At 36.9% G+C, this 21,523-nt stretch overlaps 1 protein-coding gene across 1 annotated transcript in view; it reads right to left on the reverse strand.

Moving 5' to 3' along the window:
- Window positions 1-21,523, reverse strand: part of para (paralytic) — a 947,817-nt gene that overhangs the window by 503,719 nt on the left and 422,575 nt on the right. Inside the window, exon 14 of the mRNA XM_067137715.2 lies at window positions 20,956-20,997. Coding sequence (XP_066993816.2) covers window positions 20,956-20,997 — 42 coding nt within the window. The remainder of the gene's footprint in view (window positions 1-20,955; window positions 20,998-21,523) is intronic.

Raw genomic sequence — 21,523 nt, forward strand, 5'->3', positions numbered from 1 at the left:
GGCTGATGATGACCCCTAGATGGGTCGAAACTAGTACCGTATAATTTTGTAATTTTGTGAATATATTGTATTGAAAAGGTGGAAACATTTAAGTTATTATTATTATTACTTATATATTGTTCAATACGGACCAAAAACATGAAATTCATAACCATCAATAGTTAATACATCCTCAATCTCTTTTTTCATTCATTAAATAGCTGCAGTGTTTGATTTTTCATGCTATAAGGTAAAGAAATTCATGTGTCCTTTATTTACCATCCTGAAATCTGGCAACCCTAAATCTGACATCTCTTTTAAAATAATATTTTGTAGATTCTCATTATATTGGATGCTAATTGTAAACTGTTATTTAAAGACATTAACATTTCCACATTAATAAATGTATACATTTGTGATATACTGGTGTACGCAAGACTAATCTTCAGTTGCAGGTTAGCCTAGGATAACAAACTGATTCACATAATACAAAAATGCCAACAGCTTGATTTCTTTCATGTAAGACCATTCATAAGAGAAAAAACTTTGTCTATTGGGGCACGAAATGCAACAATAAACTTCCTCGGAGAGATAAAGTAATCTCCTAAATACATTAGAAAACAATTTATAACTCGCTGAACATCGCCTTTTTGTTCATGGTAGTAGTATTACAAGAAATTTTGATATAAGAAACTGTACTTGTAAATATTTTGATGATGATTGGTTTTACATCAGACTATTTACAGTTTTTAGAGACAAAGAGGTGTAGGAAATATTGTGACACAGGAGTTCTTTTACATATTGATACATCTACTGACATAAGGCCGACACTCTGGAGTATCTTCAAATACCATTCGACTAAGCCAGGATCAAACTTGGGCTCAGAAAGTCAGCACTTTGCCATCAGAGCCATTCAGCCTTGTTAATATTTTACTTTTATAGTTTATTATAACTATTTGGTTCATACATTTTTGAATGTACACAGGTAAGTAATATAAACTTTTCACTGTATTTTGGTGTAGCTAATTGTATTTTGTAATGTTTAATGGGCAAATAAAGTATATAATGTAGTATAATTTAAGAATTTGCACTTTTGCTCACAGGTCGCAGCAATCCGCCGCAATCCGCAAGCGCGTGTCAAGCTTGGCGTGATAAGTCTTGGCAGCTGACGTAGCAGTTTGCTAGTAACTATTGAAGTTTTAAGGTGTGTTGTGAGGTGATTATCGCGATGGTTAAGTACACTACAGAACAGATAATATTTTTGGCTAAGTGTCAATTGCACAAGAAGTAGAAACCAGTTAAAAGGTGCCTTCAAAAATTCCACAGACAGTTTCCTGACTCTACAGTACCATTAAAACGTTATGTGCAACAACTCGCTTACAAGTGGGACAGTTCTGCTTCTGTAGCTAATAGAAAAAAGAGTGACAGAGAACAGCTCTCACACAGGAGAGGTTAGAAGATATACATGAAAGGCTGAAAGTCAGTCCACATAAATTGTTTTAGAAAGTAGCTCAGGAAATTGGTATTTCACATTCCTCAGCATGTACGGTATTGCAACAAAATTATTATATTCACAATCGTATTGGAGTCATTCAGTCCATAACATACAGTCTACAGATTTCATTGCAAGAATAAGATTTTGCAATTGGCTAATGAATAGTGTCCACAATGGTATCATGGATCCGTACTTTCTTTTATGAAGGACGAAGCATGGTTTTATTTGAATGGATATGTCAATGAACAAAACAATAGGATCTGGGATACAGAGAACTTGCATATTTTACAGCTGATGTCTCTGCACAACGTAAAGGTGGGTGTATGGTGCACTATTAGTGCCTGATGAATCATTGGTTTGATTTTTTTTTTTTCCAGGACACGATTACTTCTTACTTATATTCACAACCATATTTTCCTGAACTGACTGAAGAAGAAAAAAGGTACAGCTATTTCCATCATGACGGTGTGACAGCCCACATGGCGTGTAGTTCTATACGACAATTTCAAGAATTGTTCAATGATGATCACATCATAAGTAAAGGCTTATAGCCCATTCATTTGCCTGATTTAAACACCTGTGACTTTTCTTTTTCTACCGCTTTTCCCACGCCTGTGGGGTCGCGGGTGCGAACTGTGTCGCATAATGTGGATTTGGCCCTGTTTTACGGCCGGATGCCCTTCCTGACATATAGAGGGATGTAATCACTATTGCGTATTTTTGTGGTGGTTGGCAGTGTAGTGTGTTGTCTGAATATGAAGAGAAAAGTGTTGGGATAACCATAAACACCCATTTCCCAGGCCAGAAGAATTAATCAAAGGTGATTAAAATCCCCGACCTGGCCAGGAATTGAACCCGGGACCCTCTGAACTGCCATTTAACCCTATGTTGGTCGACGGATGAGCACAGCACTCACTTTTAATTTTATTTTGCTTTAAATCAGTGTAGGTTAGCAGTTCCGGTCTGAAAATATTAATAGCTGCCGGTTGGAATGTGGGGAGTGGGAAGATGGCCGGCCGAGCTGCTACGTTATTCCCAGTCGTGTCCTTGACGCTGAACTTCACAGAACTACACATGAGTGAGCATGGCGCTCACCCGTCAACCACCTGTGTTGCTAACCTGTGTTTACGTTGCTTGTTCCACAAAAACAAAACAAAACAAAAAAACACCTAGGAAAAAATTGAATTTGGTAAAAATGATTGTAACACAATTGGTAATGACCTACAGGCACTTTTATTTATTGTTACGCGTGCTTCGTTTTGATGATGAAGCCACAAGAAAACCAAGAAGAGCTATGGATAGGTTAGCCCCCATAAGGAACGTGTTTGATGGTTTCATGGACCGATGCTTGAAAAATTACAGTGTCAGCGGGTATGTCACGTTAGATGAAATGCTTGAATCATTTAGAGGAAGGTGTTCTCTCAGACAATATTTGACAAAGAAACCGGCAAAATATGGTTTGAAGATTTTTACTTTAGTCAATGCTAAAATGATTGATGTATACATGTAATCTAGACTTATACTGTGTTACCCAGCTGTACGGACCATTTTCACTTGACAATAGGCCTCATGCAGTTGTGAAAAGATTAACTGCACCAATTTACGGTTCTGGGCATAACGATAGATAACTGGTTTTTGCCTGTTCCTGTCGTAAATGAATTACTAACCCAAAACAAATTGCCAGTAGGAGCTACAATGAAGAAGAACAAAAGGAAGTTGCCTCCAGAAACAGTAAATACAAGGCACAGACTTTTCAACAGTAGTCTCTTTGCATTCAGTGAACAATCAATGATTGTATCATATGTTCCAAAAAATAACACAATGTGATATTGATGATATAGATATATTTCCAATAACGGACCATTTATATTGGTATTATGTGATACTGATCTTGAGTATGCACGACTCTTGATGACATTAGGCATAGGATTTCAAGGATAATAAAAACCACCTATTCAATACTTTCCATGTTTAATGTGGTTTGAATCTACATGAATTTATGTAGACTTATTAGGTCAAGTACATGTTTCACCCATTATTTTGGGCATCTTCAGCCTGTAGACAACCTTTAGGTCAAGGTTTGGGACCTTTTTTAACCAATATATACAAACCAATATATACAAACATTAATGATCTCTTAAGACTAACATGCCAGGATAATAATTTAAAAAATGTGAACTAAACATAACTGAGGATAACATAAGTTAATGGTGTTTTAACACATAAAAAACTTTTTGTCGGTCCTATTCTAATTTGTCCAAAACTAAAAGGGATATTCTTTCTGTATCATAAGTCTTGTGTAAAGAGGATATTACATACCGGGGTTCATTTGACCCCTATATCATATCATGTTCTTGACGTACCGTAACTGATGTCAGGATATGTTGTCAACAACAAGTGGAGATTTTTGAACTGACTGTTAATTGTAGACTGGTGAAGATTGAAAATATAAATTTAAATTAACTGTGTTTTAACTTGGCAGTTCTATTCTATTTAATTTAAAAATAAGTTCAAAACTAAAATGGATCTTCTTCTCTATCATAAGTCTTGAGAAAGGAGGATATTGATACTGGGGCTTATTTGACCCACATATTTCATTTTCATGTTCTTGACATAACTAATATTGAAATGTGTTGTCAAACACTAGTGGAGATTTAAAACTGATTGTTGTAAATAGACTGGTCAAGAATGTTGTTGTGAATGAAACTGTAAGCGTCTTGACTTTGGGTCTCAAGTAACATCAAGGAATTGTTAAGAGTACAATATTAAGCTGTTTTTTAGTTTTAGGCTGCTGCTTAATTGAGAAGGAACATCCTAGACACTTGATACAGTCTTGTATGAATATCATTCCCGTTGATAGGTTACTTGGTCTTTGGGAGGGATCTTAAGATTATCTGTAATGAAGTAAAAAAGAAATTTTAAATTAATTAAGAACACCTCATAACTGTAAAATGACTTACTTGTTCAATTCATACTAGATGGACCTGTCGGTTCTGGCAGCGCCTGTCTTATCAACATTTCTACTCCTGGTGTTGTATTGGTGTGGTAATGGAGGGGCAGGGGTTGGAGGGAGAGTGGGGGTAGGCTGGTCTATGGGCGTATGTGATATTGCTGGAGGGGTGTTTCTAGAAGCGATATGGGCGGGCTTAACTTTTGGCATGGTAGATGAAGCATTTGAGTGTGGAGATTTAAAAAATTGAGGGATTTTGCTTTGATTTGAATTCACAATATTAATTAATCTAGGTGTTAATTTGTACAAAGGATTTTTAATTTCGTTGACATTGTTAAGATTTTTATTTTTATTATAGGTTTGGTCCAAAAAGATGTGTAGATTTTCCAGATCATTCATTAATTTCCCTTTACCTATGCTTCTAATGATGATAAGATCTTTCTCTATGGATGTAAAGTGATGGCCCATTTCATCGCTGAGTACTTGTTGTGTTTTTGAGCGTTATAATGTTCCAAATATCTCGTGTGAAAGCTCCGTCCAATATAAGAAAAATCACACTGTGTACATGTTAGTTTATATACGCTGGACCTTGAATGGTTGCTATTGTAATTGACCTTGTTGTGGTTAAAAAATATGTTTTGATTGGTGTTAACTGTCCTGAAGGCTATATTAATATTGTGCTTCTTTAAAGTATTTGCGATCTGATGGATGGCTGGGTTATTATATGTAAATGTGGCAAAACTAGTTTTTTAGGTTTTTCCGGGACAAGATTAGTGGACAATTTAATTTTGATTTTATTAATTAAACAGTTAAACCATATCTATTTTAAACCCATTGAGTTGAGCAAGATTCCTGGGAGAAAGAGGAATTTTAAAAGCTCTATAAAAGCTCCCGAAGACTAAATTGATGTCAGTAGGTAAAAAATTCAGCAGAATTGAATGTCAGATTGGTGATACAAAGCTAGAACAGGTCGATAATTTCAAGTATTTAGGTTGTGTGTTCTCCCAGGATGGTAATATAGTAAGTGAGATTGAATCAAGATGTCGTAAAGGTAATGCAGTGAGCTCGCACTTGCGATCAACAGTATTCTGTAAGAAGGAAGTCAGCTCCCATACGAAACTATCTTTACATCGGTCTGTTTTCAGACCAACTTTGCTTTACGGGAGCGAAAGCTGGGTGGACTCAGAATATCTTATTCATAAGTTTGAAGTAACATACATGAAAGTAGCAAGAATGATTGCTGGTACAAACAGGTGGGAACAATGGCAGGAGGGTACTTGGACTGAGGAGATAAAGGATGAGTTAGGAATGAACTCGATGGATGAAGCTGTACGTATAAACCGACTTCGGTGGTGGGATCATGTGAGGCGAATGGAGGAGGATAGGTTACCTAGGATAATAATGGACTCTGGTATGGAGGGTAAGAGAAGTAGAGGTAGACCAAGATGATGATGGTTAGACTCGGTTTCTAACGATTTAAAAATAAGAGATATAGAACTAAATGAGGCCACAACACTAGTTGCAAATCGAGGATTGTGGCGACGTTTAGAAAATTCACAGAGGCTTACAGACTGAATGCTGAAAGGCATAACAGTCTATAATGATAATGTATGTATGTACGTATGTATGTATGTATGTATGTATGTATGTATGTATGTATGTATGTATGTATGTATGTATGTATGTATAAATTAAATTATAGAAAGAGGCTTGTTTTTGGGACTTGGGGTGTAGGGATGAATTCATAATAGTTAAGGGAGATGACATTGACGAGAACACAAGAGACTTGACGAAACCTGCAGTTGTGTGTTTTTACAACAGCACTGAGAGAGGAGTCGATTTGGTGGATAGTATGAAAGGAGAGTATACTGCTGCAAGAGTGTCATTCAGTGGCCTCTTTGTATCTTCTTTTCTCTTCTTGACATAGTGGCAATTAATGCTCAAATCATCCTAAATGGTAACACAGGAGAACAGTTTGCAAGAAAAAAGCTGATCAAAGCTATGGCAGTTGATCTCGTCAAGACACACATGGCTCTGAGAACTTCAGGTAATGGCGTGCAAAATAATCTCTGCATGAAAATAAGAAAACACTTTGGGATGAATGCTTGAAGACCCAGACCACAGCCAGTACGAAGCAATGAACGGGCAAAGTGCGGCTTCTGCCCTAAGAAGAAAAAAAACTGACGACAGCTAGATGTGCAACATGTGTAGCACCGATTTGTGAGGAACACACAATAACACTCAGCACTCAATGCAAAACAAAAAATGTTGAAAATGGATCGGACTCAGACTGGATTATGCATCAGACTGCACCTTACGTAATAAGTTTGTACAACTTGGCCAATTATCTTTATTATACAAATATACTTTTTTCTTCAGGTGGTTTCTCTTAGAAATAACTGATTTATGAACAATGTTTCACTTTTCGATATGAACATTCATTATACCTTACAATTTCAGTAATTTTTATGAAGTCTTGATTCTTTTTTTTTTTACCAATACAACTCTCTTGTGAAATATTTTTCTATGCAATATAAAGATTAAATAAACAAAATATTATTTCAATGTTTTAAATTATACAAATTAGTAACCTTTCACACATAATAAGTGTAAAAGCTGCAAGTGAGCGCTGTGCTCACCCGTCGACCAACGGTGTCCATCTGTGACCCTCGACCAACATAGGGTTAAGTACTGCTGCACTTTGAACAATGTCAGTAACCTTAGTAACTGAGCTTATGTCATCTGCTCTCTTTCTACCACTTTGCAAAAAACTTAGCATTGACCTTTCCATGTCCCTTTGAGGTGTTCTAAGTTTCTTGTGTGACAAATTCATTCAGTGTCCAGGTCTCACACCCATAAGTTAATATTGGGAGGATACACTTACCAAATTTCTTCAAATCTAAGGGCAGTTTTGATTTTAAGACATCTGAGTACCTCCCATAAACTTTCTAGCCCAGCTTGATGTAGCAATATATTTCTGGTTTTAGATCCTCCATGTTGACAAGTTAACCAAGATGGGTGCAGTACCTGACATGTTCTACTTAGTAGGACATTTTCAACATGTACAGATGTCACTGGGATCTATCTATTAACTATAATTTTAGTTTTTGTAAGGTTTATGATAAGGCCCACTTCTTGACATGTCGATGCGAGGTTGCTGACTAAAAACTGGAGTTCCTCAGTACCTTTAGCTAGTAGTACAATGTCGTCCATAAATCTTAAGTTATTCAACTTTATCTATAAAATCAAAAGTAAGTTTGTTTGTTTGTTTGTTTGTTTGTTTGTTTGTTTGTTTGTTTGTTTGTTTGATATACAACTCTACATGTCTCCACTGATCAGTGCCAAACTTCGCACCAAACTTCACGGGGTACTCGCATGGGTCATAGGAGTAGTTATATCATCAAAGATTTCATAAAACTGGTCATAATATGTGTTATAATAAAGAATTCATTTCTGCCAATGGCCATAAAGTACACCTAAATAAGTTAATTACATTAAACAGAATTTTGATAGTCCAATATGCTTCTTAGTACAGGTCACAACATAATACATGACGTAAGTCTCCTCGCACAATACACAAATACATTCCTTGTTTAGGGTGTGAAAAGTTTTGCTGGTACATACTTGGTGATGAAAACCATGTACTGCTACTCTAGTCACTATGTGCCTAAGTTCAGAGTCTGCCTTCATCCGGTCCATACTAGTCATGGGCTCTGGGGTATAAAAAGTTTCTCATATTATTTCTCTCTTCTTGGCTTGAAGCTTTGCCTGTAGTTGGTTGAATGCAGCAGTAGATAGCAATACTAGTTTGTATCAGAGTTTTCCTGTGTAGAAAAGTTCTCTTGTGAACTCATAATCTTGATGGAGTAAATTTAGGCAGGCATAATAGCTTTTTCATGTAACTTGCTTTCATATTTTCAATGTCTTGAAGATTTCTTTTGGCAAGATATTCCCATATCATTTCTAGTCTGTACATGATTATCGATGATATTTTTGCATGGCACAGCTTCAATGCTACTTCAATCGAAAGCTTGCGTAAAATCAAGATGTCAATCATTGCTATTACTGTTGCAGCCATTCTATCCTTGATGTGTATGATATAAGTATTTCCTGATGTTTGTATTGTAATGCCCAGATATTTAAAGTTGCTTACGATTTGCATAGTTTCTCCTCCTTTCTCTTAGCAAATTTTCTCAGTTAATACTGTTCTGCATTCCTTTCAGAAAATCATCTGTACTGTCTTCTGCCAAGTAATTCCGAATTTATTTTTCTCTGCCCAAATGTTCAACTTGTTGAAAGCAGTCTGCAGTTTCTCTGGTGTTTTTGATGCAAGTACCATGCCATCTGCATACATGTAGATATTTACCTCGTTGCCCTCATCCTTTATTTTGTGTATTAGGCCTGAGACTTCTATACTGAACAGTGTGGGACTCGGTGGGTCACCCTGTAGCACTCCATTCATCTGCATTATCGGTTTGAGAGAGAGATGTTATCGCTTACAGTGATGCAATTATAAGCAAGAATGCTCTTGATGATATTCATTAAAGGATTCGTATGTCCTATTATGGTTCCCAATTTTTCCAGCAGTTTTCTCTATCCACAAGCTTGAATGCTTTGGTGTAGTCTACAAAGATCGTGTGAAGTTTCTTCCGTGGGTGTCTTAGGGCATCCTCTATGTCATCAATTAGATTCTTTATGGTGTTCATTGTAGACAATCCTCATCTAAAGCCGAATTGCTCTCCTGGCAATGCTTGGTCAAACTCTTCTATCAATCTCATTGTTAGCAACCTTGTGAAAAGTTTAAAGACATTGCTTTCCAAGGCAATCCCATGATATGAACCTAGACAGCTGGTCATTTCCTTTCCTTTCTATAGGATCTTCCTCGAGTAACTCCAGGTGTCAGGAATTTCATTCATTTCCACGCACTTATTGAAGAGCGATGTCCACATTGTTAGTAGTACATTTTCTGTAGTCTTTATATGTTCGCTGAAAATGCCATCATTTCGTTTCCTGCAATTTTGTTACCCTTTCCTTCATGGACTTTTTCACTTCTTCCTCCATTAAAAATATTTTCTGCAAATTGTCCTTATTCAGCACTTTCCTGAAGTGGTCTTCCCAATCTTCTATGGCAATATTATGAGGAAAATGTGGCTTTCTTGGCTTCAGAACTATGACTGGATTTAATTTTGCCTCCTCCACGAGTTTCTTTCCTTGCTCATTTTTTCTGTTTTCTCCTTATTTTCCCATAAGAAAGCCTTCTTCTCCTCACCACGTAGATGTGTAGTCTGCTTTTCTTGCATGAATACCTTGCTTTGTACCTCTTCGGAGATTGTATCATTCGTGATCAAACCATGGTTTAGCTTTTCTTGTTATTTTTTCAATCTTTACCATTCCCATTTGTATCACCTGTTCTATCCTCTGGGCTGTCTCATATATGTTGCCTTTGGTGATGTTATTTTGAATAATTTCTAATGTTGTAGTGATTTTCCAGAAGGCTTCTAGACTGGTTACTCTTTTGTAATTTGTCTTCACCTGTTGGCTTTTTTCACTGTTGCAGTTATCTTGATGGGTAGATGCTTTCTAATAGGGTTCGTTGGTGAATCATCTGTTACTTTGAGACATTTTATAGTGATTTTATGGTTTACGAAGATGAAATTTATGATGCTGTGTTTGTTGTGGCAGATGTATGAGGGTTCTGTTGGCTTGTTTACTAGCATAAGTCCTTCAGATTATAGGTATTTATCACCAGTTGTGTTTTCTGATTTCGCACGTCTATGTAACAGTTTAGATCACCTACTATGATTAAAGGTTCATTCTTTCCTATGGTGTTTACTGCTTCTTTAAGCGAGTCTATTATGGTGTCTTCTTGGGTATCTGGTTGAAAGTATGTACATATCAATGCTGTAAACGTGGTTTACAATCAATAGATGCAACGCTCTATACTGTATATTTAGTTCTTGTTGGGGTTAAGTTTCAGTTTTACGAAGCAAAATATTCCTCCACAAGGTCATCCTATTGCCCCTTGCAATGCCAGACTATGTATTGTGTAGTATCCTTGTACTGATAATGAATCTGTTAAGAAAGTCTCTATTAGTATTGCAATATTCATGTCAATAATAATATTTGTTGGCATTTGTTTTAGGGCACTTCTTAGTCCTTCTTCATTCCATAGCCTTAAGCTTATGGGGTCATCTAAGTTGATGTTTAGACTATTATTGGAGTGCAACTCTTGTGTCCCTATTTCTGCAAAAAAGAATTCCCGAACTGTTATTCCCTTGGACTAAAATTCTGAACTTTTTTTTTCCCTAGGTCTTCTAGTGGGATGCCAACCTCAAAAGCTTTTAGGTTTCCTCCAGAGCTCAGTGCTTCGTACTCTTGGATGTCCATTATTCCTTGATTCTTCAGGTAGTTCTCTGTTTTCTGTACTAGTAGTTTCTTGCAGTTTTCCTATGTATAACCATGCACACTGCATGCCCGGTCAGAACTCAGTGCCTACATTATTCAGTGTGCCTGTAATCGCTGTATCTCTACGTCCATTTCTTATTTTGAAAACATCTGCCCATGATGCTGTTTCTATATTTTCATATTGTGATTTGATATAATTCATGGAATATTCCTCGGCTGGGAGCGTTTCTACATTCTTGGAGTATTTATTAATGACGGGTGACCTCGGACTATGAAATGTTCACCCTTGATGCATTTCTCGGGCTGGCACTAGTTTTTTCCCGTTGGTTGCTTTGTATCTTGACAGGATATCTGCGACATTCCTTTTCTCTCTGTACCAGTATGTCTGATTGTTGTACCTTTGTGTCCAGTAATAAGGACATCTTAGTGATGCCTTCCCCATTTCTGCAATTTTATTCTTAATTTGGTCATATATGTTCTTGATTTTGAGAGCTGTTTCTGTTAGTGTTGCAATTTCTGGTGGGCAGCTGTTTTCTGTTTAAGATTATATGCTTCAGATGGTTGAAAAATTTATGCAGAATGAATTTTATTTTGTTTTTTTTGGATCTGCTTTATGTCGCATGGATACAGATAGGTTTTACGGCGATGATCAGATGGGAAAGGCCTAGGAGTGGGAAGGAAACGACCGTGGCCTTAATTAAGGTACAGCCCCAGCATTGCCTCGTATTAAAATCGGAAACAACGGAAAACCATCTTCCTGGCTGCCGACAGTGGGGTTCGAACCCACTATCTTCCAAATGCACGCTCATAGCAACGTGACCCTAACCGCGTGGCCACTTGCTAAGTGCGGATTGAAATTAATTAGGTAGTCGGTATGGAACATAAGTTGTTCCTTGGACATAATGTTGTGCTCTGCGCAAAGAAGACACGCAAAAAAAAGACTGCAGTTTCATATTCATAGGTTACTACGTTTATATTTTCTGCTGCAACTCTGAGAGAATGCTTTCATTCCTAAGTCTGTGGCTGAATTCAAGCAGCGCAGAATGTCAGAGACTTGCCTGCAGTCATTCTGTTGGCAGACTTAACAGCCATAAACACAGAGACATGTCTGAAGAGACTGGTTTGCACAGACTTAACTCCGACTGAGTCTGCACTTGTATGGGGCCCTTAAGGGCGTTATGTTCCAATACGGTGATTCCTGAACATTCTCTGTGATAACAACATTTAGCAGTCACCTTCACAGCCTATCACATTTACGTCATCCTTGGGTATTTCCTTTTCCTATTTTGGACAGGTATTAGTTTTAACTTTGATTGACACCATTTTCTTATCTACAACATACGGTAGAAGGTTTTATATGTTGATGCCATTTTTGATACCAAAGCTTTTAAGAAAGAGACTGGACACATGAAAAGCATGGAACATAGAACAGCAAGGAATATGGTCAGACCTCATACAGAGGTACAGGAATAAACAGAAGTATTAAAATGTACCCATGATAACAATGACATTTACAAAAAGATACAAAATTTGAAAACTAGAAAAACAGCTGGAATTGATAAGATTTCTATGGATATACTAAGGGCAATGGGGTGGGATATAGTACATTTTTTTTTTTTTTGCTAGTTGCTTCACGTCGCACTGACACAGAGAGGTCTTATGGCGACGATGGGACAGGGAAAGGCTCGGAGTGGGAAGGAAGCGGCCGTGGCCTTAATTAAGGTACAGCCCCAGTATTTGCCTGGTGTGAAAATGGGAAACCACGGAAAACAATTTTCAGGGCTGCCGACAGTGGGGTTCCAACCTACTATCTCCCGAATACTGGATACTGGCCACACTTAAGCGACTGCAGCTATCGAGCTCAGTAGTAGTACCATATCTGAAGTACTTATCTGGCATGAAGGAACTATGCCAAATTAATGGAGAGTTGTTGTAGTAGTAGCCCCTGTGTATAAAGGAAAGGGAGATAGACATAAAGCTGAAAATTATATGCCAGTAAGTTTGACATGCATTGTATGTAAGCTTTGGGAAATCATTCTCTCTGATTATATTAGATATGTTTGTGAAATTAATAACTAGTTTGAATGAAGGCAGTTTGGGTTTTGGAAAGGTTATTCCACTGAAACTTATCTTGTAGTATTCCAGCAAGATATAGCAGATACCTTTGATTCAGGAGGTCAAATGGACTGTATCACGATTGACCTGTCGAAGGCATTTGATAGGGTGGATCAAGGGAGACTACTGGCAAAAACGAGTGCAATTGGACTGGACAAAGGAGTGACTGAATGGGTTGCTATATTTCTAGAAAATAGATCTCATAGAATTAGAGTAGGCAAAGCTTTATCTGACCCTGTAATAATTAATAATTAGTGTAGTCAAGTAAATATAAATAAAAATCAGCTGACCTTGTATTCCATTCATTTGTACTTCTGAGTAGTTAGTTAGTATCCGTAATTTATATTTCGCTCCCTCGATCTTTCAGTATTTTTGAGTGGTTAGCTAATAATAATAAAGTTCATATATCCCAGTAATTGCAGTTCAAGTCCCTGGAGTAGTAGTAGTAGTAGTAGTAGTTGTTTTGATAGAAATATTTGAGAAATTATTGTAGACAACCTCGTATTTTTCAGCAGACCTAATTAAGGACACTTTTTTTTCTCCGTCTCGTGGAGTAGGGAAAATAATAGTAATCCACCAGCTGTAATAATCACATAACCACATTTCAGTAGAATTGTAGTGAAGATAAGGTATAATATATTAGATAGTACCTTGCCAGTTATATTCGTGTTTTTCTTCGTGTATGGCAAACCTTTTGATACTTAAGCATTTAACCAAACGCAGTGTAGTGTAGTGTAGATACATTGTAGTATACATACAGTACATTTAGATAGTGCCGTATCTTGCCTGCTATACTCGTGTGTTATCTTTCGTGTGTATCTATTAGACCGTAATACTAATAATAATTTGTCTAAACATTTAGCTTCGTTGGTAATCTTTGAGTACAGTAGTAGACAGAGAATGGAGAACCATCCCTCAGGACACCATCCGCACTCTAATTGACTCTGTACCTCAACATGTTTCTGCGTGCATCGCCGCTCGCGGTGGTCCTACATCCTACTGAGTTGATGCCGTGCGCATTGTGTAACCTGCATATCGGTTTGAAATAAACATCAATTATTCATCCGTGCCGTCTCTGTTTTTTCCCCAACTTTCATCCCTTTCGAACCACTCCTCCTTGGTGTTGCATTGTCACTGTCAGTCAGTGTATTAGACATGTTTGTGAAATTAATAACTGGTTCGATAGAAGGCAATTCGGTTTTAGGAAAGATTAGTCCACTGAAGCTCAACTTGTAGGATTCCAGCAAGATATAGCAGATATCTTGGATTCTGGAGGTCAAATGGACTGTATCGCGATTGACCTGTCTAAAGCATTTGATAGGGTGGATCATGGGAGACTAATGGCAAAAATGAGTGCAGTTGGACTAGACAAAAGAGTGACTGAATGGGTTGCTATATTTCTAGAAAATAGATCTCAGAGAGTTAGAGTAGGTGAAGTTTTGTCTGACCCTGTAATAGTTGAGAGGGGAGTTCCTCAGGGCAGTGTTATCGGACCTTTATGTTTTCTTATATATATATAAATGATATGAGTAAAGGAGTGGAATCGGAGGTAAGGCTTTTTGCGGATGATGTTATTCTCTATAGAGTGATAAATAAGTTACAAGATTGTGAGCAACTGCAACGTGACCTCGAAAATGTTGTGAGATGGACAGCAGGCAATGGTATATTGATAAACGGGGTTAAAAGTCAGGTTGTGAGTTTCACAAATAGGAAAAGTCCTCTCAGTTTTAATTACTGCGTTGATGGGGTGAAAGTTCCTTTTGGGGATCATTGTAAGTATCTAGGTGTTAATATAAGGAAAGATCTTCATTGGGGTAATCACATAAATGGGATTGTAAATAAAGGGTACCGATCTCTGCACATGGTTATGAGGGTGTTTAGGGGTTGTAGTAAGGATGTAAAGGAGAGGACATATAAGTCTCTGGTAAGACCCCAACTAGAGTATGGTTCCAGTGTATGGGACCCTCACCAGGATTACCTGATTCAAGAACTGGAAAAAATCCAAAGAAAAGCAGCTCGATTTGTTCTGAGTGATTTCCGACAAAAGAGTAGCGTTACAAAAATGTTGCAATGTTTGGGTTGGGAAGAATTGAGAGAAAGAAGAAGAGCTGCTCGACTAAGTGGTATGTAAACTGTATATAGGATAATATCTTTTGTTTATTTCCACCTATTCAATACATTACAAGAAGTTGGCATTTACTTTAAAACATTATTCAGATGAGACATGTTTCGCCTCTCACTGTGAGGCATCTTCAGTCATTATCAAAAACCTTATTATTTGACTGAAGATGCCTCACAGTGAGAGGCAAAACATGTCTCATCTGAATAATGTTTTAAAGTAAATGCCAACTTCTTGTAATGTATTGAATAGGTGGAAATAAACAAAAGATATTATCCTATATACAGTTTATGAAACTTTCAATACGGACGAAAAATTATTTTCATCACTTGTAATAAGTGGTATGTTCCGAGCTGTCAGCGGAGAGATGGCGTGGAATAACGTAAGTAGACGAATAAGTTTGAATGGCGTTTATAAAAGTAGGAAAGATCACAATATGAAGATAAAGTTGGAATTCAAGAGGACAAACTGGGAAAAATATTCATTTATAGGAAGGGGAGTTAGGGATTGGAATAACTTACCAAGGGAGATGTTCAATAAATTCCCAATTTCTTTGAAATCATTTCGGAAAAGGCTAGGAAAGCAACATATAGGTAATCTGCCACCTGGGCGACTGCCCTAAATGCAGATCAGTATTGATTGATTGATTGATTGATACAATTGAAAAGGGGTATTCCTCAAGGCAGTATTATTGCATCTTTATGCTTTCTTATATATATAAATGATAAGTGGAATCAAAGAAAAGGCTTTTTGCGCATGATGTTATTCTGTATAGAGTAATAAATAAGTTACAGGATTTCGAGCAATTGCAAAATGACCTTGATAATGTTGTGAGATGGACTGCAGGCAATGGTATGATGATAAACGGGGTTATAGTAATTTTGTGTGGCTATTTCTAGCCAAGTGCAGCCCTTATAAGGCAGACCCTCCAATGAGGGTGGGTGGCATCTGCCATGTGTAGGTAACTGCATGTTATTTTGGTGGAGGATAGTGTTATGTGTGGTGTGTAAGTTGCAGGGATGTTGGGGACAACACAAACACCCAGCCCCCGGGCCAATGGAATTAACCAGTGAAGGTTAAAATCCCTGACGCTGCTAGGAATCGAACCCGGGACCCTCTGAACCGAAGGCCAGTACGCTGACCATTCAGCCAATGAGTCAGGCATAAACAGGGCTAAAAGTTAGGTTGTGAGTTTCACAAATAGGAAAAGTCCTCTCAGTTTTAATTACTGCATTGATGGGGTGAAAATTCCTTATGGAGATCACTGTAAGTACCTAGATGTTAATAAAAAATCCAAAGAAAACTAGCTCTATTTGTTCTGGGTGACTTCCGACAAATGAGTAGCATTACAAAAATGTTGCAAAGTTTGGGCTGGGAAGACTTGGGAAAAAGGATACGAGCTGCTCTACTAAGTGGTATGTTCCAAGCTGTCAGTGGAGAGATGGTGTGGAATGACATCAATAGACAATTAAGTTTGAGTGGTGTCTTTAAAAGTAGGAAAGATCACAATATCAGACGTACCAACTTACAAAAGTAAAAATTCAGGAGATCTTTTGCGGCATATGCCGACTGTTACGACACATTCTTGATGACGTAACTTTGAAGAATATATAACACATTATGCTACTCAGTTATGTAATTTCTCTTATTTATTAATTTATTTAAAAATACTGAAATAATACATGTTTCTGAGCTTTAAAACACATCATTCTTCATTGTAACTGCCTTAGGCCTCTTCATAAATTTCTCAACTAGATGTAGGCTGAAAGAACTGGCCATTTTGAATGGGTTTTAAGGTTTGATTTTTTCCAGAATTCCTTTATGGGAAGCTTTGATCTGAACTGAGTTTTTATGCTTGTAAATATGCTAAAAAGTAGTTTCATAGTTGGCATATATCACGTCATTCATTTAATCTCATTAACTGCTGTGATGAGGTTGACGTCAGGAAGGGCATCCAATAATAAAAACCCGCCATGAGAGATTCATCTCACCTCATACCCGACACCGTAGGGAACTGAGTTGGACAAACAAACAAAAAACGTTAAAGTATCTGTAATATTTAAGACCAGCACCGCCTGATTGCATGTGTCTTGCCAGTGCCCACCGAACATCAATTCTCTCCAGGTACCTAAAGAACAAGGGAAAACCTGGGATTTTCAAAAAAATTCAGCAATACTAAATCTGTTCTCAAAATCGGAAGATCAGAGTCTGCGATCAGGAGAGAGGGAGGAAGGTCCAAAAATAGGGAGTCTCCCGTTTAAATCGTGGGAGTTGGCACGTCTGCAATATGAAGATAAAGTTGGAATTCAAAAGGAAAAACTGGGGCAAATATTTCTTTATAGGAAGGGGAATTAGGGATTGGAATAACTGACCAAGGGAAATGTTCAATAAATTTCCAGTTTCTTTGAAATCTTTTAAGAAAAGGCTAGGAAAACAACAGATAGGGAATCTGCCACCTGGGCAACTGCCCTAAATGCAGTTTAGTAGTGATTGATTGAACGCTTTTTTGGCACTTCCCTGCATTTTACTCTATGATACAATCTAGTCATTTATTTTCTGGAAAGTTAACCTCAATCACAAAAATGAGTTAGATGGATCATAGGTTGCAGATGTAGTTGTAACGTCAAAGATTTCATAAAACACGTCATAATATGTGGTATAAGGATAGAAGGTTTTATTTGCTGATGCCATTTTTGATACCAAAACTCATCAACAGAGAGAATGGACAAGCAAAAAGCATGGAACTTTTTTAGCATGGAATATAACAAACTAGCAATTTGTTCTCTGGAAAATTAATCTCAATTCCATTAATGAGTATCAAATTCCAACGAGAAAGTTTAGCCACCAAGTATCTACTAAGAAAAATGTGCTTCACAATCATATCTTTTTACTTAAACTCCAAATCTTAAATGATTATAAAAACTGCAAATGGCCCAATGATCCAACCCTTTTCACTACTTACCAGAGGTTATTTAAGACTAGAAGCAACATACAATGCACCACCATTTTACCTGCATACTCGCATCCATATCAAGTACAATATTTCAGCCCCCATATCATTACACAAATGTATCACCAAGCCAAAAAACCTCTTTTAGCAAAGAGACTATCCTTTATCAAGTTTCTATTAACACAATATTCCAGTAAACACTTCCTTTATTTACAGATGGTGCTAAAATGGTCATGGAGTCGGGGCTGCCTTTATCATATCCCTGTGGAATTTCTCACAATAATTCTCACTACCATAGGAAGTGTCAATTTTTACTGCTGAAGTATTTGCCATTTGCCAGACACTCCTATACAGTAAACAAAGTCATATTACACATTCAATAATGTGTTTAGACTCCCTGAGTGTTTTGCAATCCCTTACAACCACCAAGAATCAGAGGAATTGGTATATTTTTAATATAAAACAGCTGCTCTACAATCTCAATGCACCAGGTACGGACATCACCTTGGGGGTTCGGATTCCGGGACACACCGGTATTGCTGGAAACGAGCAAGCCAATCACTTAGCCAGCCAAGCATCGAAGGGTCAAGCTTTACTTTCTTTTTGGCAAGAGCGTGAGCATATTAATACCAAATGGCACAGAATTTGGGAAGAAACAAGTATGAAACATTATTTCCAGATGCAGACAACACCATTACACAAACTCTGGTCTGTAGTTACTAACTACTCCTGACAGCACATCACCACGATCATTAGATTAAGATTTAATCACACACTTACATCGGTACAAATTTCGACTTCATTATAGTGAGAGAAACGTGTGAATGCCAGTAGGATATTGGTACAGCACATCACTTATTCTTTTCATGTCCAACTTATGAGCCTCAACATGCTAAATTGTATCAGCAATTAATAGATAATCATATACCTCTAACAACCAATATAGCTTGCATGGTATCCACTCCTACAGTATCCAAGATTGAAATAATAACAGAATTTTTAGACAATTGCAAGTTAACCCTGTAATTCATCAACCTATCTTGACAACCCCTTAGGTCCTTTTAGTAGTAAGTTACCCCTAAGGGTCTCAGTGGAATGAATACTAGGAACACACCTATTTTCCCTCTCTCCAGCATTAATAATATCTAATAAACTACAATCCAATGATGATGATGATGATGATGATGATGATGATGATGATAAGAATAAAGATTCAAATAAAAGCAACACTGTTAGAAGATTGCTCTCAATGCAAACATAGCTGAGAGCAAAGACAGTGAGTGCTGAGAGATAATCAAGCACTTCAAACCAACCAATCACAGCAGCTGGTAACTGGATACAGTGCGCAAGCAGAGCCAATAAAGAATCAAGAAGAAGAAGAAGACTGCCTACTGGTGACGGATTTTGCTCCATGATACAACATAGCAATTCATCGCGCACATTGCAGGAAATGGAATCTGATCTCGATCTTTCACCTTAACTTCATCATTTGGGGAAGTCATAACTGCATGCTTAGTAGAAGAAACTCTTGCTGGTTTATGAGATTGCACTACATCAGTGTAACAAAGCTTTAATGATGACCGCAAACAAGGCTCAAGGACAGGGAATTAATCTGAAAACTTCATGTTTCTCTTATGGTCGATTTTATGTAGCTTGCATGATGGCTGGAACTCAGAAGAATGTATACATTTATGCTCCTAATAGTGTAACACGTAATATTGGTTATTCTAGGCACAGAATTAATGATTCTGAAGTTAGAAAAGATGTACAAAGTTAACAAACTGATATCAATGCTTTGCAATAAGTTCAACAAGTTACCAAACTGCAGAAGAAAAAAATGTAATTCAATTTGTTTTTGTGATGTACTTTCACATGTTTGTTCATAAAATATTACATTTTATTACAACAGGCCATGTGTATTATTTCATTAACTCAAGATCTTGCAAGTACATACATCCGTGGGGATATTAATTTATTTATTGACTTTAGCAGTGGCGAAGTTAGGGCTCTTGGCCCTCTCTTACACTTAACCATATAATTTACAGATAATACATATATAAAAGGAATGTTCTATTCTATTATAAAATCAAAGATAAGCTAAAAATTACAGATTTGGATAACATATAATGAAGAAAGAAAGCAATGTTCAACAAATAAAATAAAATAAAAGAAATCTGGAGCATAAAGATAAAGGGAAAGAGGCAAAGTCATAATGAAAAAGATACAAACTGAAAAATATAAGCAATACATAAAGAGAACACAATACATAATAAAGTAAATGGAAATATAAATATAGCCATAAAAAGTGATCTATGTACATGACTAAGAAGCTAAATATTATGTACATTTACACTTCTTCTTCTTTTATGAACACATAGGATCACTTTAGTCAGTCCGTCATTCAGGTCTCTTTGAAGGGATTGTTCGGGCTTTGCGGTCCTCCCAGTACTTCTTCAGACGCTCCGATCTTTGTGCCCTTTCCGCAGTTGAAAATATGCGTGTTGCTGGTTTGTTTTGTGTAAGGGTAAAGCGGAGGTTTGTATTCTTGAGTTTTGTATTCAATTGTATCTTATTTGTGGTGTCTTCTGTTGTAAGGCCTATTTCCTTCAGATCCTCTCTTACTTCTCTGATCCATTTACATCCTGTTGTGGTATTTTTTGTGTGAGATTGTATTGTACTAGTTGTTTCAGAAGTCTCGAATCCTGCATCCTCATGATATGTCCAAATAATCCCAGTCTCCTCTTACACATAGTATCTGTAATGGGTTCCAGCTCTTTGTACATGACTTTGTTAGGTATTAACTGTCACTGTTCATTTTTCTGGTATTTTTTGTTGATGCAGGTTCTTCCAATCCTTTCAATTTTCTGAAATCTGTCAGTCTTTGATTGTTTATTCAGGTAAAAAAGTGTTTCTGCTGCATATGTAGCTTCTGGTTTTATAACTGTGTTGTAGTGATTTATTTTTGTATTTATTGATAGACATTTCTTTTTGTAGATATCCCATGTTAATTTTTGTGCTTTAGCTAATCTATTTGTTCTTGTTTGGATTGACATTTTTTCATTTAGGTTATGTGTTATTACTTCTCCAAGATATTTAAATATTTTGAGTTTATTACCCTTTATGGTAACTTCTTTTAGTTGTGCTGGTTTTTGGGGCATAATTTCTGTTTTTTCAAACAATATTCTGAGGCCAAATTTATTTGCAATGTTTTGAAGTTCTGATGTCTGGGTTTTTGCTTCTTTTATGTACATTGCTAGTAATGCTAAATCGTCAGTGAAACCCAGGCAATTTGTTTTGATTTTTTGGCCAATCTTTATTTTAGGGGGACATTTCCTAAACCATTCCCTCATTACCATTTCTAGAGCACAATTAAATAATAGTGGTGAGAGCCCTTCTCCCTGCCATAGTCAAGTTTTAATTTAGAATGTCTCTGATGTTTCAACCCTAAACTTCACTTTTGATTTAGTGTTGGTGAGAGTCAATTTCATCATGTTTATTAATATGGGGTGT

The sequence above is a fragment of the Anabrus simplex genome, chromosome 1 (assembly GCF_040414725.1).
Source record: "Anabrus simplex isolate iqAnaSimp1 chromosome 1, ASM4041472v1, whole genome shotgun sequence".
Taxonomy (NCBI): domain Eukaryota; kingdom Metazoa; phylum Arthropoda; class Insecta; order Orthoptera; family Tettigoniidae; genus Anabrus; species Anabrus simplex.